This window comes from Schistocerca americana, chromosome 4 (genome assembly GCF_021461395.2).
Source record: "Schistocerca americana isolate TAMUIC-IGC-003095 chromosome 4, iqSchAmer2.1, whole genome shotgun sequence".
NCBI classification, from domain to species: Eukaryota; Metazoa; Arthropoda; class Insecta; order Orthoptera; family Acrididae; genus Schistocerca; species Schistocerca americana.
The window spans coordinates 362,000,685-362,019,517 of record NC_060122.1 but is presented as its reverse complement, the minus strand read 5'-3'; the positions used below and the strand labels follow the sequence as shown (position 1 = coordinate 362,019,517).

At 37.6% G+C, this 18,833-nt stretch overlaps 1 protein-coding gene across 1 annotated transcript in view; it reads left to right on the top strand.

Moving 5' to 3' along the window:
• The window catches only part of LOC124613482, a 307,477-nt gene that overhangs the window by 156,360 nt on the left and 132,284 nt on the right, over positions 1-18,833 (top strand). Inside the window, exon 6 of the mRNA XM_047142191.1 lies at positions 16,810-16,903. Coding sequence (XP_046998147.1) covers positions 16,810-16,903 — 94 coding nt within the window. The remainder of the gene's footprint in view (positions 1-16,809; positions 16,904-18,833) is intronic.

Genomic DNA, 18,833 nt, shown 5'->3' with positions numbered 1-18,833 from the left:
TTCAACTTACCATTTTTTGTGTAACTACTGCAACCTACATCCATTTAAACGTGCTTACTGTATTTGTGCCTTGGTCTTCCTGTACGATTTTTATTCCTCAAACTTCCCCCTGTTACCAAATTGATGGCTCTTTGATGCTTGTGGATGTCTGCTACCAACCGATGCCTTCTTTTAACAATATAAGGATTTTCGTTATATTGTTGATACTCCAACCTGGAATTTCCATTGTTGGATTCCTTCTTTTAGTTAGAATGTGCCATACATTTCTTTTTTCCTCAATTCAATTCAGTACCTCACATTACTTATTTGACCTATTCATGTAATATTCAGCATTCTTCTACAGCACTGCATTTGAAAAGCTTCTATTCACTTTATGTCTGAACTGTTTTTTGTTCACATTTCACTTCCATGCAAGACTACACTCCAGACAGATACTATCAGAAAAGACTTCCTAACATTTAAATTTATATTCCATCATAGCCAATTTCTCTTTTGCAGAAATACTTTTCTTGCTATTGTCACTTTGCATTTTATATCTCCTTCGCTTTGGCTATCCTCAGATATTTTGTGCACAAATAGCAGACTTGGATTCTACTTTTACGGTATCATCTGCTACTCTGATTCTTTCAAGACTGCCTGGTCTTCTTTTCAACTGCTTTTTCAAGTCATTTGCTTTCTGTGACAGAATTACATTCTTGCTTTTTCAAATCCTTTGCTGTCTCTTACAGAATTATGTTGTCATCAGCAAACTTCAAAGATTTTATTTCTTCTCTCAGAACTTTAACTCCCTTACTGGTTTCCTTCACAGCTTGTCAAGCGGCAGATTAACATAAGAGATAGGCTACAACCCTGTCTCATTCTCTTGTCAATTACTGCTTCCCTTTCATATGTTTCAACTCTTACAGCTACAGTTTGGTTTCTGCACAAGTTATAGATAATGTTTAACTTCTTGTGTTTTATCATTGATAACATCAGAATTTTAAAGTGTATGCCGGCCGGAGTGGCCAAGTGGTTCTAGGCGCTACAGTCTGGAACCGCGAGACCGCTACAGTTGCAGGTTCGAATCCTGCCTCGGGCATGGATGTGTGTGATGTTCTTAGGTTAGTTAGGTTTAAGTAGTTCTAAGTTCTAGGGGACTGATGACCTCAGAAGTTAAGTCCCATAGTGCTCAGAGCCATTTGAACCATTTTTTTTGAAAGTGTATTCCAGTCAATGTTGTGAAAAACTTTCTCCAAATGTACAATTGCCATAAATGTAGATTTCCATTTCTTCAGCGTGTCTTCTAAGATAAATCATAGGATTAGAATTCCCTCACATGTTCCTACATTTCTTTGGAACACAAACTGGTCTTCTCTGAGTTCGGTCTCTACCAGTTTCCCATTCTTCTGTAAATAATTTGTGCTAGTACTTGTATTTTGCAGCTGTGACAAACGAAACTGACAGTTTGGTAATATTCACATGGAATTGCAATTATTATATTCATCTTGAAGTCTTTTCCTGTCTCGCTTATCCTGCATTCCAGGTGGATCAGTTTTGGCATAGTCAATTCTCCCAAGGATCTCAGTAACTCTATGGAATGTCATTCATGTCAGGAGTCTTGTATTGACTTAGATCTTCCAGTGTTCTACCAAATTCTTCTTACAGTATCGTATCTCCCATCTCATCTCCATTTACTTCCTCCATTGTCTCTACAATATTGTCTTCAAGCTCATTTTCTCTGCATAGCCCTTCTTCATAATCCTTCTGTCTTCAGCTTTTCCTTCTTTGCTTGGTTCTGATTTACCATGTGAGCTTCTGATATTCATACAGATGCTTTTCTTTTCTCTGAAGGTCTCTTTAATTTTCCTGTATGTGTCATCTATCTTTCCAGTATTACACATGCTCCTAAAGCCTAGCATTGGTTCTCTAGCCATACCTGCTTAGCAGTTCTGCACTTTGTCACTCATTTTTAGGTGTTGGTATTCTCTTTTGCTTCATTTGCTGTGTGTGTTTTTATGTTTTCTTTTTTCATGAATTAAATTCTGTATCTCACATGTCTGCATCTCACTTGTCTTTTTGTCTATTTGATCCTCAGATTCCTTCACTGTTTCATCTCTCAGAGCTACCTATTTAAGTTGTGTAGTATTCTTTTCTCTTTTTTCAGTCAGTTTGTCTGGCCTCTCCACATATACCCCTCCATTATGTCTACACATACAATACAGCTACATGTTTCATTGAGGCATACAATCTGCCCCATCTAGGTAAGATGTTTGGCTCATGAGTGGTCTATCCTACCACCCTGAACTGTTTCCTTTTTTTTCCATCCCTGCACTACCTATAGTAAATGCATTGATATTTATTTTCAATCAGAAATGAAAATTTGTGCCAGGACTTTAATTCAAATCTGGATTTCCTATGACTTGCAAGCAGTCCCATAATTATTAGGTAATTCAAGCAAGCATTCAGACTTGATTCAAGTGTATGGCTCCATTCACTTTTGGGCCAGGCCTGGAAATGTATGAGGGTAAGCATAATAGCAGTGTTACTGCTCACAGAAGAAGCATATCTGGTTTTTAATTCTAGTCCTACATCAAATTTTCAGTTGTTACTTCAAATAAATACAGTCACTATTTTTGTGTGCAACACCTATTCTGCCTGTCTTTTTGTGAATGTAACAGATTTCTGAATGAAACTTTCATGTTAATAAAACAACTTTTTACCCTCTCTGTGATTTTAATTTATAAAAAAGCTCCATTTGCACAGGAAATAAAAACAATTGTCATTATACAGTTCACACAATTTAAGTCAAATAATTTGCCATGAAAGATTATGTTAAAAGACTTGAAGTGGCATTGGTATTGTGGTGCAACACATCCTGTACAAATTTCCTACATATTACCACACTGTATGCTGTAATATTAATTCTCTTCAGTAGATCTCCCTGCCTGTGAATTTCTGGTTTGTTAGGTGTCACTTCTTGGTGTTTCAGCAATATGACATGATCTCAATTAAAATCTGTGAAGTAAGTATTCTGCAAAATGAGAGCAATAAGAATATTAGAAAGAGCTGTTGATATTCTTGCAACCAATTTTCCGCCTAATTGACCAATATAGTTGTGGTTGGAAACAGATATAATGACAAAATCTTTATTATAAGGTCAAACCTACATTATAACAGCTGTTAAAACAGAATTACCGTAAGCATACGAAATTATGATGATTGGTGGCAGATTTGAAATAAAAAACATTGAAAAACAAGAAAGAAACATTCTGATCCTACAACGAAAGTGTGAAAATGGAATTTGTATGAAGAAGAAATCAAAATAAATGTATCGAGTTACAGAAAAGAATCACAGATACAACCAGGAAAAGTTGATTACAATTTTATGGTGACTTTAGTAGAATGAATATCAGCAAGCTCACAAAAAACATTGTTAACCTAGCTTTATTGATGAAGAACTAACAGAGATTCGTGTAGACTCAAAAGAAACTGGCGTACATACAGAAATCAGTCTCAACCTAGAACAAAATTTCAAACTCTAATTAACAATTACAAGCTGCTCAGATGCTTACTCAACGAGCTACAGGATGGACAGAAGAAAAAGTAAGGATCTTTATATGGAATCTTGTGTGACACAGCATGTAAGCCTTGCTGCATTGGATACACCAGTTCTTGCATGATCACCGGAGTTCTGCATCATCAGTCCCGGTTAGTATTTGGATGTGATACTGCCTGGGAACACACTGTGCCATTGGCTGACGGACATGCAGGTTGCTGAAATGGCATCCAGTTGCACGACTTGCAAGATGCGGTTGAGTCATATGACATTATTATACCACATTTAATTAGTTCCCAGTTGGATTATGACTGGTAGCTCAATAGAAACCTATTTCCTGTTATGCATGACTGGAACCATTTTGTACAAATTTCTCTGACATCAGAGTATTCTAATATTGTAATCCCGTTCAGTCAAACACTGTTGACAGAACACAGAATAAACCAGTAGACTGCAATGTATTGTCTCATGAGTAGGTACATTCTCAATGTGTGTGTACATGGTCTTCCCAATACCAGAACCCTTTAGAAATCCAAATGTGACTCTGACAAAATATTGTTTGTAGTCAGGTGGTTAAGAAGCTGCTTGTGTATTACCTCTTCTAAAGTGTTTTAGTGTGCTGGCAAAAGTGACATTTGATGGAAGTTTGGTAGTATTTATTTATTGCCTTCTTATACACAGACTTAAATGCAGCATATTTCAGCTATTTTGGAGATGATTTGTTGGACAGATAACTTAATTAAACCCAGAAGAAAACTCATTAATTAACATTCTGAGTAATTTGCCCCCCCCCCCCCCCCCCCCAAAAAATGGCTTATTTGCTATCCTACTGTAGTCACCTTTTGCATTACCACTAGAATTTTTTTTTTATTTTAAAAATTTTGTGATGGACATTACTTCTTCTGTTGAAGTGAGAATCATATGCCAATGCTTATTAAACAGTTTTGCAACACTGCACACATTTGTTACCAATGTATTGTTTCCTCTTAGACCTATCAGTGCCACCTCATTTCTGGTAATATCATCATCTCCCTTCACTGTATCCCATACTGTCTGTAGTTTGTGTGCCTGAGGGACCTACCTTTTTCTCATGATGTGTTTTCTTCAATGTGTGGTTTACTTTTTTCTGTGTTTTGTAGTAAGCCTTTTAAGGAACTGTGGTGTCAACATCGGAGCTGCTTGTGTTGTTGTTATTTTTAGATTTTGATCTAATCTTAGAAACTTTGTGGGTGAAGCCATTTTCAAGTGACAATTTTAATAGTAAATATGATGTATTTTCCGTTCATGTCATGAACACTGTGTGATCATATCTCTGACTAATTTGGAAAAAAAAGCTTCTTTATTATCCTTCTGAAATCAGATTTTGTCTTTGTCCTGATCAAAGTTACCATTCAAATTGTCAAACTGTATGTATGATCTGAGAGGCTGTTGACTGTGGGTTTTGTAATACAATTTTGCGCATTAGATCTGTCTTTAAAGATATTACTGGTGGCTGTTTTTGGAGTAATTAGCTACCATAGTCAGAAAGTCTACAGTAGGAATTGAGTTCAAGAAAATGTTCCTCACTGTAATAAATTCAAAACTAAATTTTTTTAAGGAAATAAGTATTACAATTACCAGAAACCACTTCATTTTATTTCATTTTATTAATTTTTAATTGTTTGCTATTCAATAGGCAAACAGCGTTCCTAGATGATTTGTCAATATGCTGCCAGAAAAAAATTAGTACACCTGCTGTTTATGAGACTACTAATAACCTTAAAGCAACAATGTTGGAATAAACCCTATAAATATCACTGCATCAAAGTTTCTGTTAATAAATTCATATAGGTAGTCTACTTTTGGAAGATTTGCTGTCACAGACCATGTTCCTTTATGAACATTTGTATGTGTTGTAGAGAAAGTTTCATATGCAGAATTATCAAAATTAAGTCTGGATGTGGACACTGAACTTTCAGTGGAAGATTGTTCTAGGTAATATAACTGCAAAACAAATGTCAGCTAAATAAATATAAATTGAAAGCCTAATTACCTACACATAATATTACTCTATCCTAATGCAACAGAGTTGAAGAAAAACTGCAGTGGACATCGTTATATTCAAGTCTTAACAGTCTGTGACTGAGGAAGACTAAAATACTACGAAGTAATTGAATCTACGTCTAAAAATTTATTCAGCATGGTACTGTGTAATGTTTGGAGAAATTAACAAAGTAATCATTCTGTGTTGCTTCTTTGTCAGCATTATACTACTACACGTAATTCAATTGCGATATCAACACCAGGTGAAGCAGAACTGTGGCTAAGGCTTTGGACATTTCTTTGGAGGAACAGAGTGCACATACCCATCTGATCTAGGTATTCTGTGGCTTCTTGGAAGTCATGTTCATGCTAAAGCCATTACTGTTCTTTCTACATGTGTTGGTTCCTACACAACTATATTCCAGTTGGTATAATACACCATTTCTAGTGATTTTAAATCAGCAAGATTTTAACCAAGGCCAGATCAGTCCAAGGCAGGAGGAACAAGACTTCTGGTCAGGTGACTACAGGGTTATAAACACTAAATCAAATAGGGGTAATGCAGGAGTAGGTTTAACACTCTAAGCGCCAAGCCCGTAAAATTTACGGGCCTGGGATCGCGCGAAAATCACCAAGCCCGTAAAATTTACGGGCCGCTACATTTAATTTCATTCAAAACACTGCAACGTTATTTCTACGGGTTTGGCCAGCGCTATACGTTTTTCAGATGTTTATTAACAAAATGCGTCCATAGATGTCACGGCAGCGCTGTAATTCATGTTAAAACTTATCTTTGCGTTCTCAGTCTGTATATCATTCAGTTGTTTGTCATCATGTTTCGGCGCGGTTTATCAGACGCAGAAATTGCGGATTTGATCAATCATAGCGACACTCTGGATAATGTAGAGAGTGATTCAGACGATTCTGAATGCAATGGTGTGTTTGAAGGTACGTATTTCCGAATTTTCCACGTAATTGTGCAGTACGCACATATCTGTTGAACATGTGTAAACGATGTATGTAGTTACACATAATGTGATATTCTTTTTAGAAGACGAGATTGATGACAGTTTGTCTTCAGATGAAGACGAGAATGATGTTGAAGGTGTTGCTTCAAATCCAGCAGCTGTGCCGTATCCGAAAGACAGTGAGTGGACTGCAGTTGACACCTACCGACCTCTGCCTGTCAACACGACACCCAGGCAGATACTAGTGGATATTGATGAGTCGAGTTCTGTACTGGATTGCAGTAAAGTGTTCCTTACTGACAGTGACGTAAATGAACTCAAGAGACAGACAAATTTGTATGCATCACAGACAATACAGAAGAAAAGAAGAGGAAATAATCTGAAGCCCCATTCAGTTTTGAGTTCGTGGAAGCCAGTGACTATAAGTGAGATGAGGCGTTTCTTGGGTATTATTTTCCACATGTGTGTTTCGAAAAAGCCAAAAATTGCGGACCATTGGAGCACTAATCCTGTTCTTAGTTGTAACTTTTGTCCCCATGTCATGAGCCGTTTGCGTTTCACTCAGATACTGTCATGCTTGCATCTTGTTGACAATTCAAATCAGAAAAAACCAGGCGAAGATGGATTTCATCCACTTTACAAAGTTTTGCCATATTATAATAATTTGAAGGAGCGATGTATCCAGGCATATCGTCCCTCAGAAAAAGTGACAATTGATGAAGGAATTTGCCCATTTCGAGGTCGTGTGAGTTTCCGTGTTTACATGCAAAATAAGCCTCATAAGTATGGACTGAAAGTATATGCTGTTGCTGAAGCCAGTAGTGGCTATGTTGTAAATTTTGAAGTTTATGCTGGTAAGCATATTGTTGACAATTCTTCGTCTGCGGTTATTTTGCGATTGTTGTCTGACAGCAGCTTGCTGAACAAAGGCCACACTGTGTATTTAGATCGATTTTATTCCAGTCCAGAGCTATTTCAGCAACTGGCAGAGAAAGGCACTGGAGCTGTTGGTACTGTGAACAAATCCAGGAAAGGATTGCCTAAAGATTTAGTATCTGCTAAGCTGAAAAAGGGCGAAATGTCTTTTCGGCGTAAAGATAATGTATTGGCAATGAAGTGGAAAGATAAGAGAGATGTGTATACATTGTCTACAAGGCATCAAGCAACATTTGGTACGCATACTAAGAGAAATGGGTCTGTAGTATTGAAACCACTTCAGGTACTTGATTACAACCTCAATAAAATTGGAGTGGATATTGGAGACCAACGCCTGCAGTACAATCCGTTCCAGCACAGAACTGTGAAATGGTGGCGAAAATTATATTTCCATTTGCTGCTTATGGGAGTATCAAATGCATTTTGGCTGTACAATGCAGTGCACAGGAAGAAAATTACAATAACAGACTTTATAACAGTGCTTGCAGTTCAGCTTGTTGAAGACGACACACTTGAATTCATTCCAAGAAATGAAGGAACTGTAGGTCGGCTAACAAAGAGACATTTTTTGCAGCACATACCTGCAACTACTAAGAAGTATGCTGCTCGTGTGTGTCACGTGTGCAGTTCCAGGAGCAAGAAACAGAGTGGCAAGGCTTCTCGCAAAGAGACACGATACGAATGTGAACAGTGTGGCGTTGCACTCTGCCTGGAACCTTGCTTTAAAATTTTCCACACTAAAAAACAATATGATTCTGTGTGAAATTTATATGTAATACTGTATACTATCAGAAACATGTAATGTAGTGCCACAATTTTGGTTAAAAATAAATCACAATTGTATTCCCTTATTCGTATGACTTTTTCTAAATTCTTAAAACATCTAAGTGATTTCTATAACTGTACCTTAAAGCTGTGCATTGTAAAGTAGTTTCTTTCACTCAGAATTAAAGTAGAAATGTGCAGCTTCAAGATGGTACCAAATTTGCCACAATCCAAACAGTAGATTTGATGCAGTAATTTTTTTAATATTGGTAAAATTGCCCGGTTTCTAGGGACGGGTGCATAAAATAGGCCTGGTACAGAGAGTGTTAATAACGAATAGGAAAATAGGAATGCGGGTAAGCTACTGCAAACAGCATAGTGAACGCATTATTGTGGCCAAGATAGATACGAAGCCCACACCTACTACAGTAGTACAAGTTTATATGCCAACTAGCTCTGCAGATGACGAAGAAATTGAAGAAATGTATGATGAAATAAAAGAAATTATTCAGATAGTGAAGGGAGACGAAAATTTAATAGTCATGGGTGACTGGAATTCGAGTGTAGGAAAAGGGAGAGAAGGAAACGTAGTAGGTGAATATGGATTGGGGCTAATAAATGAAAGAGGAAGCCGCCTGGTAGAATTTTGCACAGAGCACAACATAATCATAGCTACACTTGGTTTAAGAATCATGAAAGAAGGTTGTATACATGGAAGAACCCTGGAGATACTAAAAGGTATCAGATAGATTATATAATGGTAAGACAGAGATTTAGGAACCAGATTTTAAATTGTAAGACATTTCCAGGGGCAGATGTGGACTCTGACCAGATTAAAACTGAAGAAACTGCAAAAAGGTGGGAATTTAAGGAGATGGGACCTGGATAAACAGAAAGAACCAGAGGTTGTACAGAGTTTCAGGGAGAGCATAAGGGAACAATTGACAGGAATGGGAGAAAGAAATACAGTAGAAGAAGAATGGGTAGCTTTGAGGGATGAAGTAGTGAAGGCAGCAGAGGATCAAGTAGGTAAAGAGGCGAGGGCTAGTAGAAATCCTTGGGTAACAGAAGAAATATTGAATTTAATTGATGAAAGGAGAAAATATAAAAATGTAGTAAATGAAGCAGACAAAAAGGAATACAAACGTCTCAAAAATGAGATCGACAGGAAGTGCAAAATGGCTAAGCAGTGATGGCTAGAGGACAAATGTAAGGATGTAGAGGCTTATCTCACTAGGGGTAAGATAGATACTGCCTACAGGAAAATTAAAGAGACCTTTGGAGATAAGAGAACGACTTGGATGAATATCAAGAGCTCAGATGGAAACCCAGTTCTAAGCAAAGAAGGGAAAGCAGAAAGGTGGAAGGAGTATATAGAGGGTCTATACAAGGGCGATGTGCTTGAGGACAATATTATGGAAATGGAAGAGGATGTAGATGAAGATGAAATGGGAGATACGATACTGCGTGAAGAGTTTGACAGAGCACTGAAAGACCCGAGTCGAAACAAGACCCCGGTAGTAGACAACATTCCATTGGAACTACTGACAGCCTTGGGAGAGCCAGTCCTGACAAAACTCTACCATCTGGTGAGCAAGATGTATGAAACAGGTGAAATACCCTCAGACTTCAAGAAGAATATAATAATTCCAATCCCAAAGAAAGCAGGTGTTGACAGATGTGAAAATTACCGAACAATCAGTTTAATAAGCCACAGCTGCAAAATACTAACACGAATTCTTTACAGACGAATGGAAAAACTAGTAGAAGCTGACCTCGGGGAAGATCAGTTTGGATTCCGTAGAAACACTGGAACGCGTGAGGCAATACTGACCTTACGACTTATCTTAGAAGAAAGATTAAGGAAAGGCAAACCTACGTTTCTAGCATTTGTAGACTTAGAGAAAGCTTTTGACAATGTTGACTGGAATACTCTCTTTCAAATTCTAAAGGTGGCAGGGGTAAAATACAGGGAGCGAAAGGCTATTTACAATTTGTACAGAAACCAGATGGCAGTTATAAGAGTCGAGGGACATAAAAGGGAAGCAGTGGTTGGGAAGGGAGTAAGACAGGGTTGTAGCCTCTCCCCGATGTTATTCAATCTGTATATTGAGCAAGCAGTAAAGGAAACAAAAGAAAAATTCGGAGTAGGTATTAAAATCCATGGAGAAGAAATAAAAACTTTGAGGTTCGCCGATGACAGTGTAATTCTGTCAAAGACAGCAAAGGACTTGGAAGAGCAGTTGAATGGAATGGACAGTGTCTTGAAAGGAGGATATAAGATGAACATCAACAAAAGCGAAACAAGGATAATGGAATGTAGTCAAATTAAGTTGGGTGATGCAGAGGGAATTAGATTAGGAAATGAGACACTTAAAGTAGTAAAGGAGTTTTGCTATTTTGGGAGCAAAATAACTGATGATGGTCGAAGTAGAGAGGATATAAAATGTAGACTGGCAATGGCAAGGAAAACGTTTCTGAAGAAGAGAAATTTGTTAACATCGAGTATAGATTTAAGTTTCAGGAAGTCATTTCTGCAAGTATTTGTATAGAGTGTAGCCATGTATGGAAGTGAAACATGGCCGATAAATAGTTTGGACAAGAAGAGAATAGAAGCTTTCGAAATGTGGTGCTACAGAAGAATGCTGAAGATTAGGTGGGTAGATCACATAACTAATGAGGAAGTATTGAATAGGATTGGGGAGAAGAGAAGTTTGTGGCACAACTTGACAAGAAGAAGGGATCGGTTGGTAGGAAATGTTCTGAGGCATCAAGGGATCACCAATTTAGTATTGGAGCTCAGCGTGGAGGGTAAAAATCGTAGAGGGAGACCAAGAGATGAATACACTAAGCAGATTCAGTAGGATGTAGGTTGCAGTAGGTACTGGGAGATGAAGAGGCTTGCACAGGATAGAGTAGCATGGAGAGCTGCATCAAACCAGTCTCAGGACTGAAGACCACAACAACAACAACAACAACAACAACAACAAGATTTTAACTTCCATTGTTTTGTTGGTACAGTGTTGTTGTTTGCATGGTGATTTTGTAATGTGGCCTACGATATTTATTGGTAAATTAGAAAGTTATGAGTTTTTATTTTGCTATGGAACGGAAATTTTTGAAAGGAGGAAAGAGCAGCATTTAGTCCCAGCAAGTGTGGTGGTGGTGGTGGTGATGGTGACTGTGCTGCTGCTGCTGCTGCTGCTGCTGCTGCTGCTTCTGCTGCTTCTGCCACCTCCCCCCCCCCCCCCACCCCCACCCCCCTCCCTTTTCCCACCACATATATGATGCATGAACTTACATTTACTTTGGAGTTGTGGACACTGATGCTGGGTATCGGGTGAACCAGAATTATTTAAAAAGAAAAAAAAAAACCATGCACACACAGTATAGAATGTTCACACATTGATTTTATTAACTTCATGAAAACTGTTTTCTTAATGGTAATTAAGACTGATCTCCTAAATATTTGCTTTATATATGGCTCCACTGCCTTGATGAAATACTTCAATGAAGACATTCCTGACTGTGGGCTGAACTCTTTCGAATGTACGATTGCTGTTTAGGTCTTTCTCAAGTAAAAGTCTGTACTCAGCATTGATACATTTTATGCAACCACTCTGTACACTAGCCTGACCATGAAAATCACATTGGAAGCCATTCAGCTTCCTGTTATTATTATTATAATTATTTACATTTTATGGCCTTCATTGGACTACTGTAGCCAACTTTATACAATGAATTTTCCAGCTTTCTGTCAGCCCAGTACTACTATATTCTCTCAGATCTTATCCTTCTTTCTTCATCAGAAATCACCCTTCCTATTGTCTGTTTGTTGATTCTCGTTTGCAGTCTGGTTTGTTTGTCTGCGAGTTTCCTGGGTTTGTCAGTTTTGTTTCTTAGGTTTTCCAATGTAATCTGTAGCTCATCCATATATTCTTTGATTTCTGTAATCCACTTAATGTTGTACTTATTATTCCACAATTTTTCTGTTATTCTCCTGATGATCCTGTTCTCTGGTGTTCTGATTAGATATCCGAAAAATGAATTTCGTTTCTTCCTTATTGTACTCATTACCGGTTCTATTTCCTTGTAGACTGTTTCATTTGTATCTACTCTCCAGTGTCCATCTTTCTGGTACAATTTGTTGATGCATGTTCTGATGATTCTTTTCTCTATTTTGAGCATTTTGTCTATTTGTGTAGTGTTAGTTGTTTTGAAGATGGTTTCACTTGGGTATCTTATTTCTGGTTGAGTGACTGTTTTGTAGCGTTTTAATTTTGTTGCTATTGACAGGCTCTTTCTGTGGTAGGTGTTCTTCGTGATATATTGTGTTCTAGTCAATTTTTTTATTCTGTTATGCCATGTTGACTTTTCATTGAGGTTATATGTAATGATTTCTCCCAGATATTTAAATTTATCTATGCTTTTGATTCCTTGGCTTCCTATGGTAATTTTGTTTATGATTAGTGGGTCAGTTAACATGATGACTGTTTTTTCAAAGGATATTCCAAGACCAATTTTCTGTACTACTTCCTGCAGTGAGATAACTTGTTGTTTGGTTTCCTGAATACTGCTGGACAAGAGAGCAAGGTCATCAGCAAATCCTAGACAATTTAAACTTATTTTGTCTTCAGATCTTCCAATTTGGATGTTCTTTGGGTTAATCTAGTACCATTCCCTCATGATGTATTCTAAAGTACAGTTGAACAGCAGAGGTGCCAAGCAATCGCCTCGTCTTAAACCTGTTTTTATGATTAATGACTAAGAGAGTTCCCCCCCTCCCCAAACTTGACTTTTGATACAGTGTCAGTGAAAGTGAGTTCTATCAACTTGATTAATTTTGTTTGGAGCTCAAAATTTCTCAAGATTTTTAACCTTGAAGGTCCATGGGTACAGTGATATGTTTTTTTAAAGTCCATGAAGGTTCTTACAAGAGGTTTATTTTGTTTCTTGTAATATGCTATGGCTAATTTTAAAGTGATGATCTGTTCTGCACAGCTTCTCTAAGGTCTGAAGCCTCCTTGATATTCACCTAATTCTTCTTCTAGTTGCTCTTTGATCCTCTTGTATAGGATTCTGGAGAAAATCTTGTATGTGCAGTCTAAGAGAGAGATACCTCTGTAATTATCAGGGTTGCCTTTATCTCCTTTTTTGTGTAGTGGGTGGATTATGGCTGTGGTCCAATGTTTGGGAAACTTTTCTGTTATCCAGATTTTTGTTAGGGCTGTGTGTAAGGATGTTAAAACTGTATCACTGGCATATTTCCACATTTCTGCAAAAATTTGGTCTTCTCTGCATGCCTTATAATTTTTCATCTCTCTGAGTGCTGTTTCCACCTCTTGGATTGTTGGAGGATTTATGAGATCAAGTGGAGTCTTGATGGGTGTGTCTGTATTAATTACGAAAAGTTCCTGGGGTTCTGCACAATTCAAAAGTTTGCTAAATGCTTTTGCAATGGTTTTGGCATTTTCCTTGTCATTATGTGCCATTTTTCCATCTTCCCGTTTTAGCATTAACGTGGGAGGGGAAAATTTTTGTAATTGTCTTCCAAACATTTTGTAAAAGTCTCTGGAATTGGTTTTATTGTAATTTTCTTCTACTGAGTCAATTAGATCTTTCTGTGATTGTCTCTTGGTTTGCCTGATAATTTGTGTGAACTTTTTCCTGATATTTTTGAGCTTGGTTGCATTTTCTTCTGTTTTGTGTGTTTGAAATTTTATCCATGTATGATGTCTTTCTTCATGAATTTGTCACATTCTGAGTTCCACCAGACATGTCTTTTACGTGGATTCAATGGGGCTTAATTTTCTGCTTGTTGCCTGAGAATCTGAACCAGTTCTTCTAAATTATCAGTCAGTTTTATATTTTGTGTAACTTCTCTATATTTATCATTTCTAATTAATTGGTGGAGATTGAGGTTCCTCTTTCGTTTATTGCATTTTGGTTTCTTTGTTAGTGGTATAAACTTAATTTTGATTTTGACACTGTAATGATCTGAACCTGTATCTACCTCTCTAATACTTTAACATTGTAGATTTCTCTGTGGAAGAATTTGTCCATAAATACATAATCCAGCTGCCATTCTCCTTTTCTCCATTCAGGATGTTTCTAAGTTTTAAGTTTGTTTGGCCTTCTTTTGAAGTATGTGGACTGTGAGATCAGTTTGTGTTCCCTACAGAGTTCAACAAGTCTTTGACCATTCTTATTTGTTTGTTTAGGTGGAGCCCAGTTCCCAGTGATATCCCGGTATTTCTTTTCTCTTCCGAGTTGGGCATTGAAGTCCCCTAACAGGATAGACTCAGATTCACTTTATAAATAATAACACTATAAACAGTAGTCAAGGGCGATGACATTCTGATTAAAGCACATTGCCTAAGCGTCTAAGGTCAAAACTGGCCAATCCATAGATAAATACACTGAAGAGCCCAAGAAACTGGCACACCTGCCTAATATTGTGTAGGACACCCGTGAGCAAGCAGAAGTGCCACAACATAACGTGTCATGGACTCCGCTAATGTCTTAAATAGTGCTAGAGGGAACTGACACCATGAAGCCTATAGGACTGTCCATAAATCCATAAGAGTACAAGAGGGTGGAGATCTTTTCTGAATAGCACATTGCAAGGCATCTCAAATGTGCTCAATAATGTTCATGTCTAGAGAGTTCAGTGGCTAGCAGAAGTGTTTAAACTCAGAAGAGTGTCCCTGGAGCCACTCTGTAGCAGTTCTGTTCATGTGGGTTGTTGCATTGTCCTGCTGGAATTGCCCAAGTCTGTCAGAATGCACAATGGATATGAATGGATACAGGTGATCAGACAGGATGCTTACATACGTATCACCTGTTGGAGTCGTATCTCGACACATCAGGAGTCCCATATCACTCCAACTGCACACATCCCACACCATTACAGAGCATCCACCAGCTTTAAAAGTCCTGCTGACCTGCAGGGTCCATGGATTCATGAGGTTGTCTTCATACCCGTACACCTCCATCCGCTTGATATAATTTGAAATGAAACTCGTCCAACCAAGCAACAAGTTTCCAGTCATCAGGTGAGGCTTAAAGATTTGTGTCGTGCAGTCATCAAGGGTACACGTGTGGGCCTAAAGCACCAAGAGTCAATATTGATGATGTTTCATTGACTGGTTCACACGCTGACACTTGCTGATGGCCCAGCATTGAAATCTACAGTGATTTGCGGAAGGATTGCATGTGTGTCACATTGAACAATTCCCTTCAGTCATCATTGGTCCCGTTCTTGAGGGATCTTTTTCTGGCCACAGTGATGCCGGAGATATGATGTTTTACCCGATTCCTGATATTCACGGTGCACTTGTGAAATGGTCATATGGGAGAATCCCCTGTTCATTGCTACCTCATAGATGCTGTGTCCAATTGCTCGTGCGCAGACAATAACAGTACATTTAAACTCACTTAAATCTTGATAACCTGCCATAGTAGCAGCAGTAACCGATCTAACAACTACGTCAGACACTTGTTGTCTTATATACGCGTTGCAGCTTGCAATACCATATTCTGTCTGTTTACATATCTCTGTATTTGAATATGCTACCTTTACCAGTTTCTTTAGTGCTTCAGTGTAAGTTACAGCAAAGAGCAGGAAAGATATTTGTTCGAAACTGTATAATTTAAGTGCAATGAACTGTTTAGTTTCCATTTATTAACCTTATTCATTGCACACAGTACATTTATTTTTAGACCTTGTCTCAGTTACCTTATTTACTCACTATGAAATGAGTTTTATTCGGAAGTTTGTCATTTAAAAAATATATGGTCATCTTAAATCATAGAAGAAGTCGAGGTAACTGTTTTTACATGCTTATACCTTATACTGGAATTCCTACTCTTTGTTATGTTTATTTTAAGGTTTTTTCATCAATGTACACTAACATTTAAATTTTGTGAGGACAACATTCTTAAAAGTAATCACGTCATTCACTTTGCATTCATTGTGAAAGCTGTGGGGATAGCAAATTGGAGCTACTGATAATGGGAGCAAATTGTAGATGTAGCTTTTATTGAGCTACATGCACGTAAGAGTTCACAATTCACAACTGATTCACACAGTTATCTTAACTTGACTCAAAATAAGGGAGCAGAGACGACATCCCGTGGCTGCAGGAGTGTGCATTTGGGTGTTTGTTTTTGTGTGTGTGAAAGGAGTCTGTATTTGTGTGTGTGAACGTGTGCATTTTTGCTTAGGAAGAGCAAGAGCTTGAAAGCTTGTGTAAATACTATTTTCTATAGTGTGTGTCTGTGTGCCACAAATGTCAGCCATAGCTGTGTAAGTTTAGTAGTTATATCAAGGTAGTAATTGAAATGAGTCACAATTTTATCTCATTGTGGAAAATGAATCCCTTCGCTCAACCCCACCATTACATACATATAAAGGGCTTCTATAAACTGGTTCTCTGGCTAGAGAAAGAAATAGACTACACTACCACCATTAGGAACATCTTCAGCAAGAAAAAATAATATAAGAATAAAGTTTCCTGTGGATGACTTCTTCAGTATTTTTTATTTCCACATATTAGTTGTACTAATAACTTTCTTTTCCAGGAAGTGTGGGTTAAAAAGAGTTGCAAACCATTTAGACAGAATCAACAATGTAGAAGCGAATTGAGGCTAAAAGCTACTCCTCAGAGGGATAATGGTAAGTGTTACATATTATATGTGCATCAGCCACTCTATTCAACCTTGCCACACATGAATAATTTACCAAGCACTTTCAACCAGAGTTTTGAAAACATCTGTGTCATGAATTTCTGTTATTGAAGAACAGCTTTGTTTAACAGTGGTGTAGTTTTTCTTTGTATACTTTCAGTACTTCAGTGCTCATAAAAAAAGAATTCGAAATTATAAAATTTGTTTAAGAATGGTTTTCTTTGGAACTGTAATCTGTCCACCAAGGAAAAGTTCAGACCTTATTATAAGTGTTGGGAATTTTGGGGCTGTCTTTGAATGGTTCATTATTTACTTGTAAAGGAATTTCTTTGTTGTTGGGATTCCTATTGCATGACTCACTTTTTGTGATGTTCCAAATAGTTTATAATTTGTCCCTGGAGGAATGTATTTTTCCTAAAAAATACATGACTTTATTTACAATTCTAAAATACAAATTGTTATGTGATTTAATCCTGTCACCCTCTGTGTTCATTGACAGTAAGTGAAGTCGTCACTTACTTTTTGTGATATTCAAATCCTATTTGTAACTCTGGGCTTAGGAGCATTTATGCATCCACATATGTACTCTGAAAGCCACTATATGATGAATGATATTGGATTTTTTTACTCCTGATAATGTTTCCCTTTCCTCTTCCACGTGTGAATGGAGTGAGGAAAAACGACTACCTATATGCATCTGTATGAGCTTTTATTTCTCTAGTTTTGTCTCCATGATCCTTGTGTGAGATGTATGTTGATAACTGTAGGATTAATCTCAGTCTGTCACAAATGTCTTTTCTCTAAACTTTCTCAATAGTGTTTTGTGAAAAGAACATCATCTTCTCTCCAGGGATTCCCGTCTGAGTTCAAATGGCATTTCCACAATACTTGCATGTTAATCTAAATTACTCATAACACATGTAGTAGCACACCTCTGAATTACTTTGATGTATTCCTTTAATCTGACTCGGTGGGGATCTCAATCACTCAAGCAGTATTCAGAAATGAGTTGCATAAACGGTCAGTAAGCAGTATCCTTGATAGGTGAGCTACACTTTCCTGGAGTTTTCCCAATAAACCAAGTGCCTGCCTCAAAACTGTTCTTACGTGCTTGTTTCATTTCATGTCAATTTGCAGTGTTATGGACAGGTTTTTTGGTTGATGTGACTGTGCCGAGCAGCACATTACTAATACTGTCCTTGAAAATTATGTCACTGGGTTTCCTACTCGTCTGTATTAATTTATATTTTTCGCACATTTAGAATGAGCTACACATCAAACTGAAATTCTGTCCAAGTTATCCTGTATCCTCCCACAGTCTCTCAATGACAACACTTTCCTGTATATCACAGTGCCATCAGCAAACAGTTGCAGGTTGATACTGAGCCTATCTGTCAGACTGTTTGTGTATATGGAGAACAAGACCAGTCCTATCACATTTCCCTGGGTCACACCTGGTGATACCATTGTTTCTGATGAACACTTGTCATCCAGGGCAATATATTGGGTTCTTTTAATTAAAACGTCTTTGAGCCACTTGCATATCTGAAAAATGTATTCTGTATGCTGGGACCTTTGTTAACAGTCTGTAGTGTGCTTTGTCAATCTTTCTCTGTAAATTTAGTTTACACTAAAGAAATCTGCAGCAACCTGACATTAAGGGTACTGGTTTGCGTGAGCGGCATTCAATAAGTAATGATCAATTTTTTTTCCTCACCCAGTTTCAGTTGAAAAAATGTGGAATTTGGCATGGGATATTGTGGAATATTCCCATTTAAACCCCTATACTTTCATGAATTTCTGATAGGGGCAGTGCTATACTTAGCCTTCAAAATGAGGTCTCTAATGCAGATGCATTCCAAGTAGAGAGCTGTCATTGAGTTACTTTTGGCAGTATACCAGAGCATCTCTGATATTCA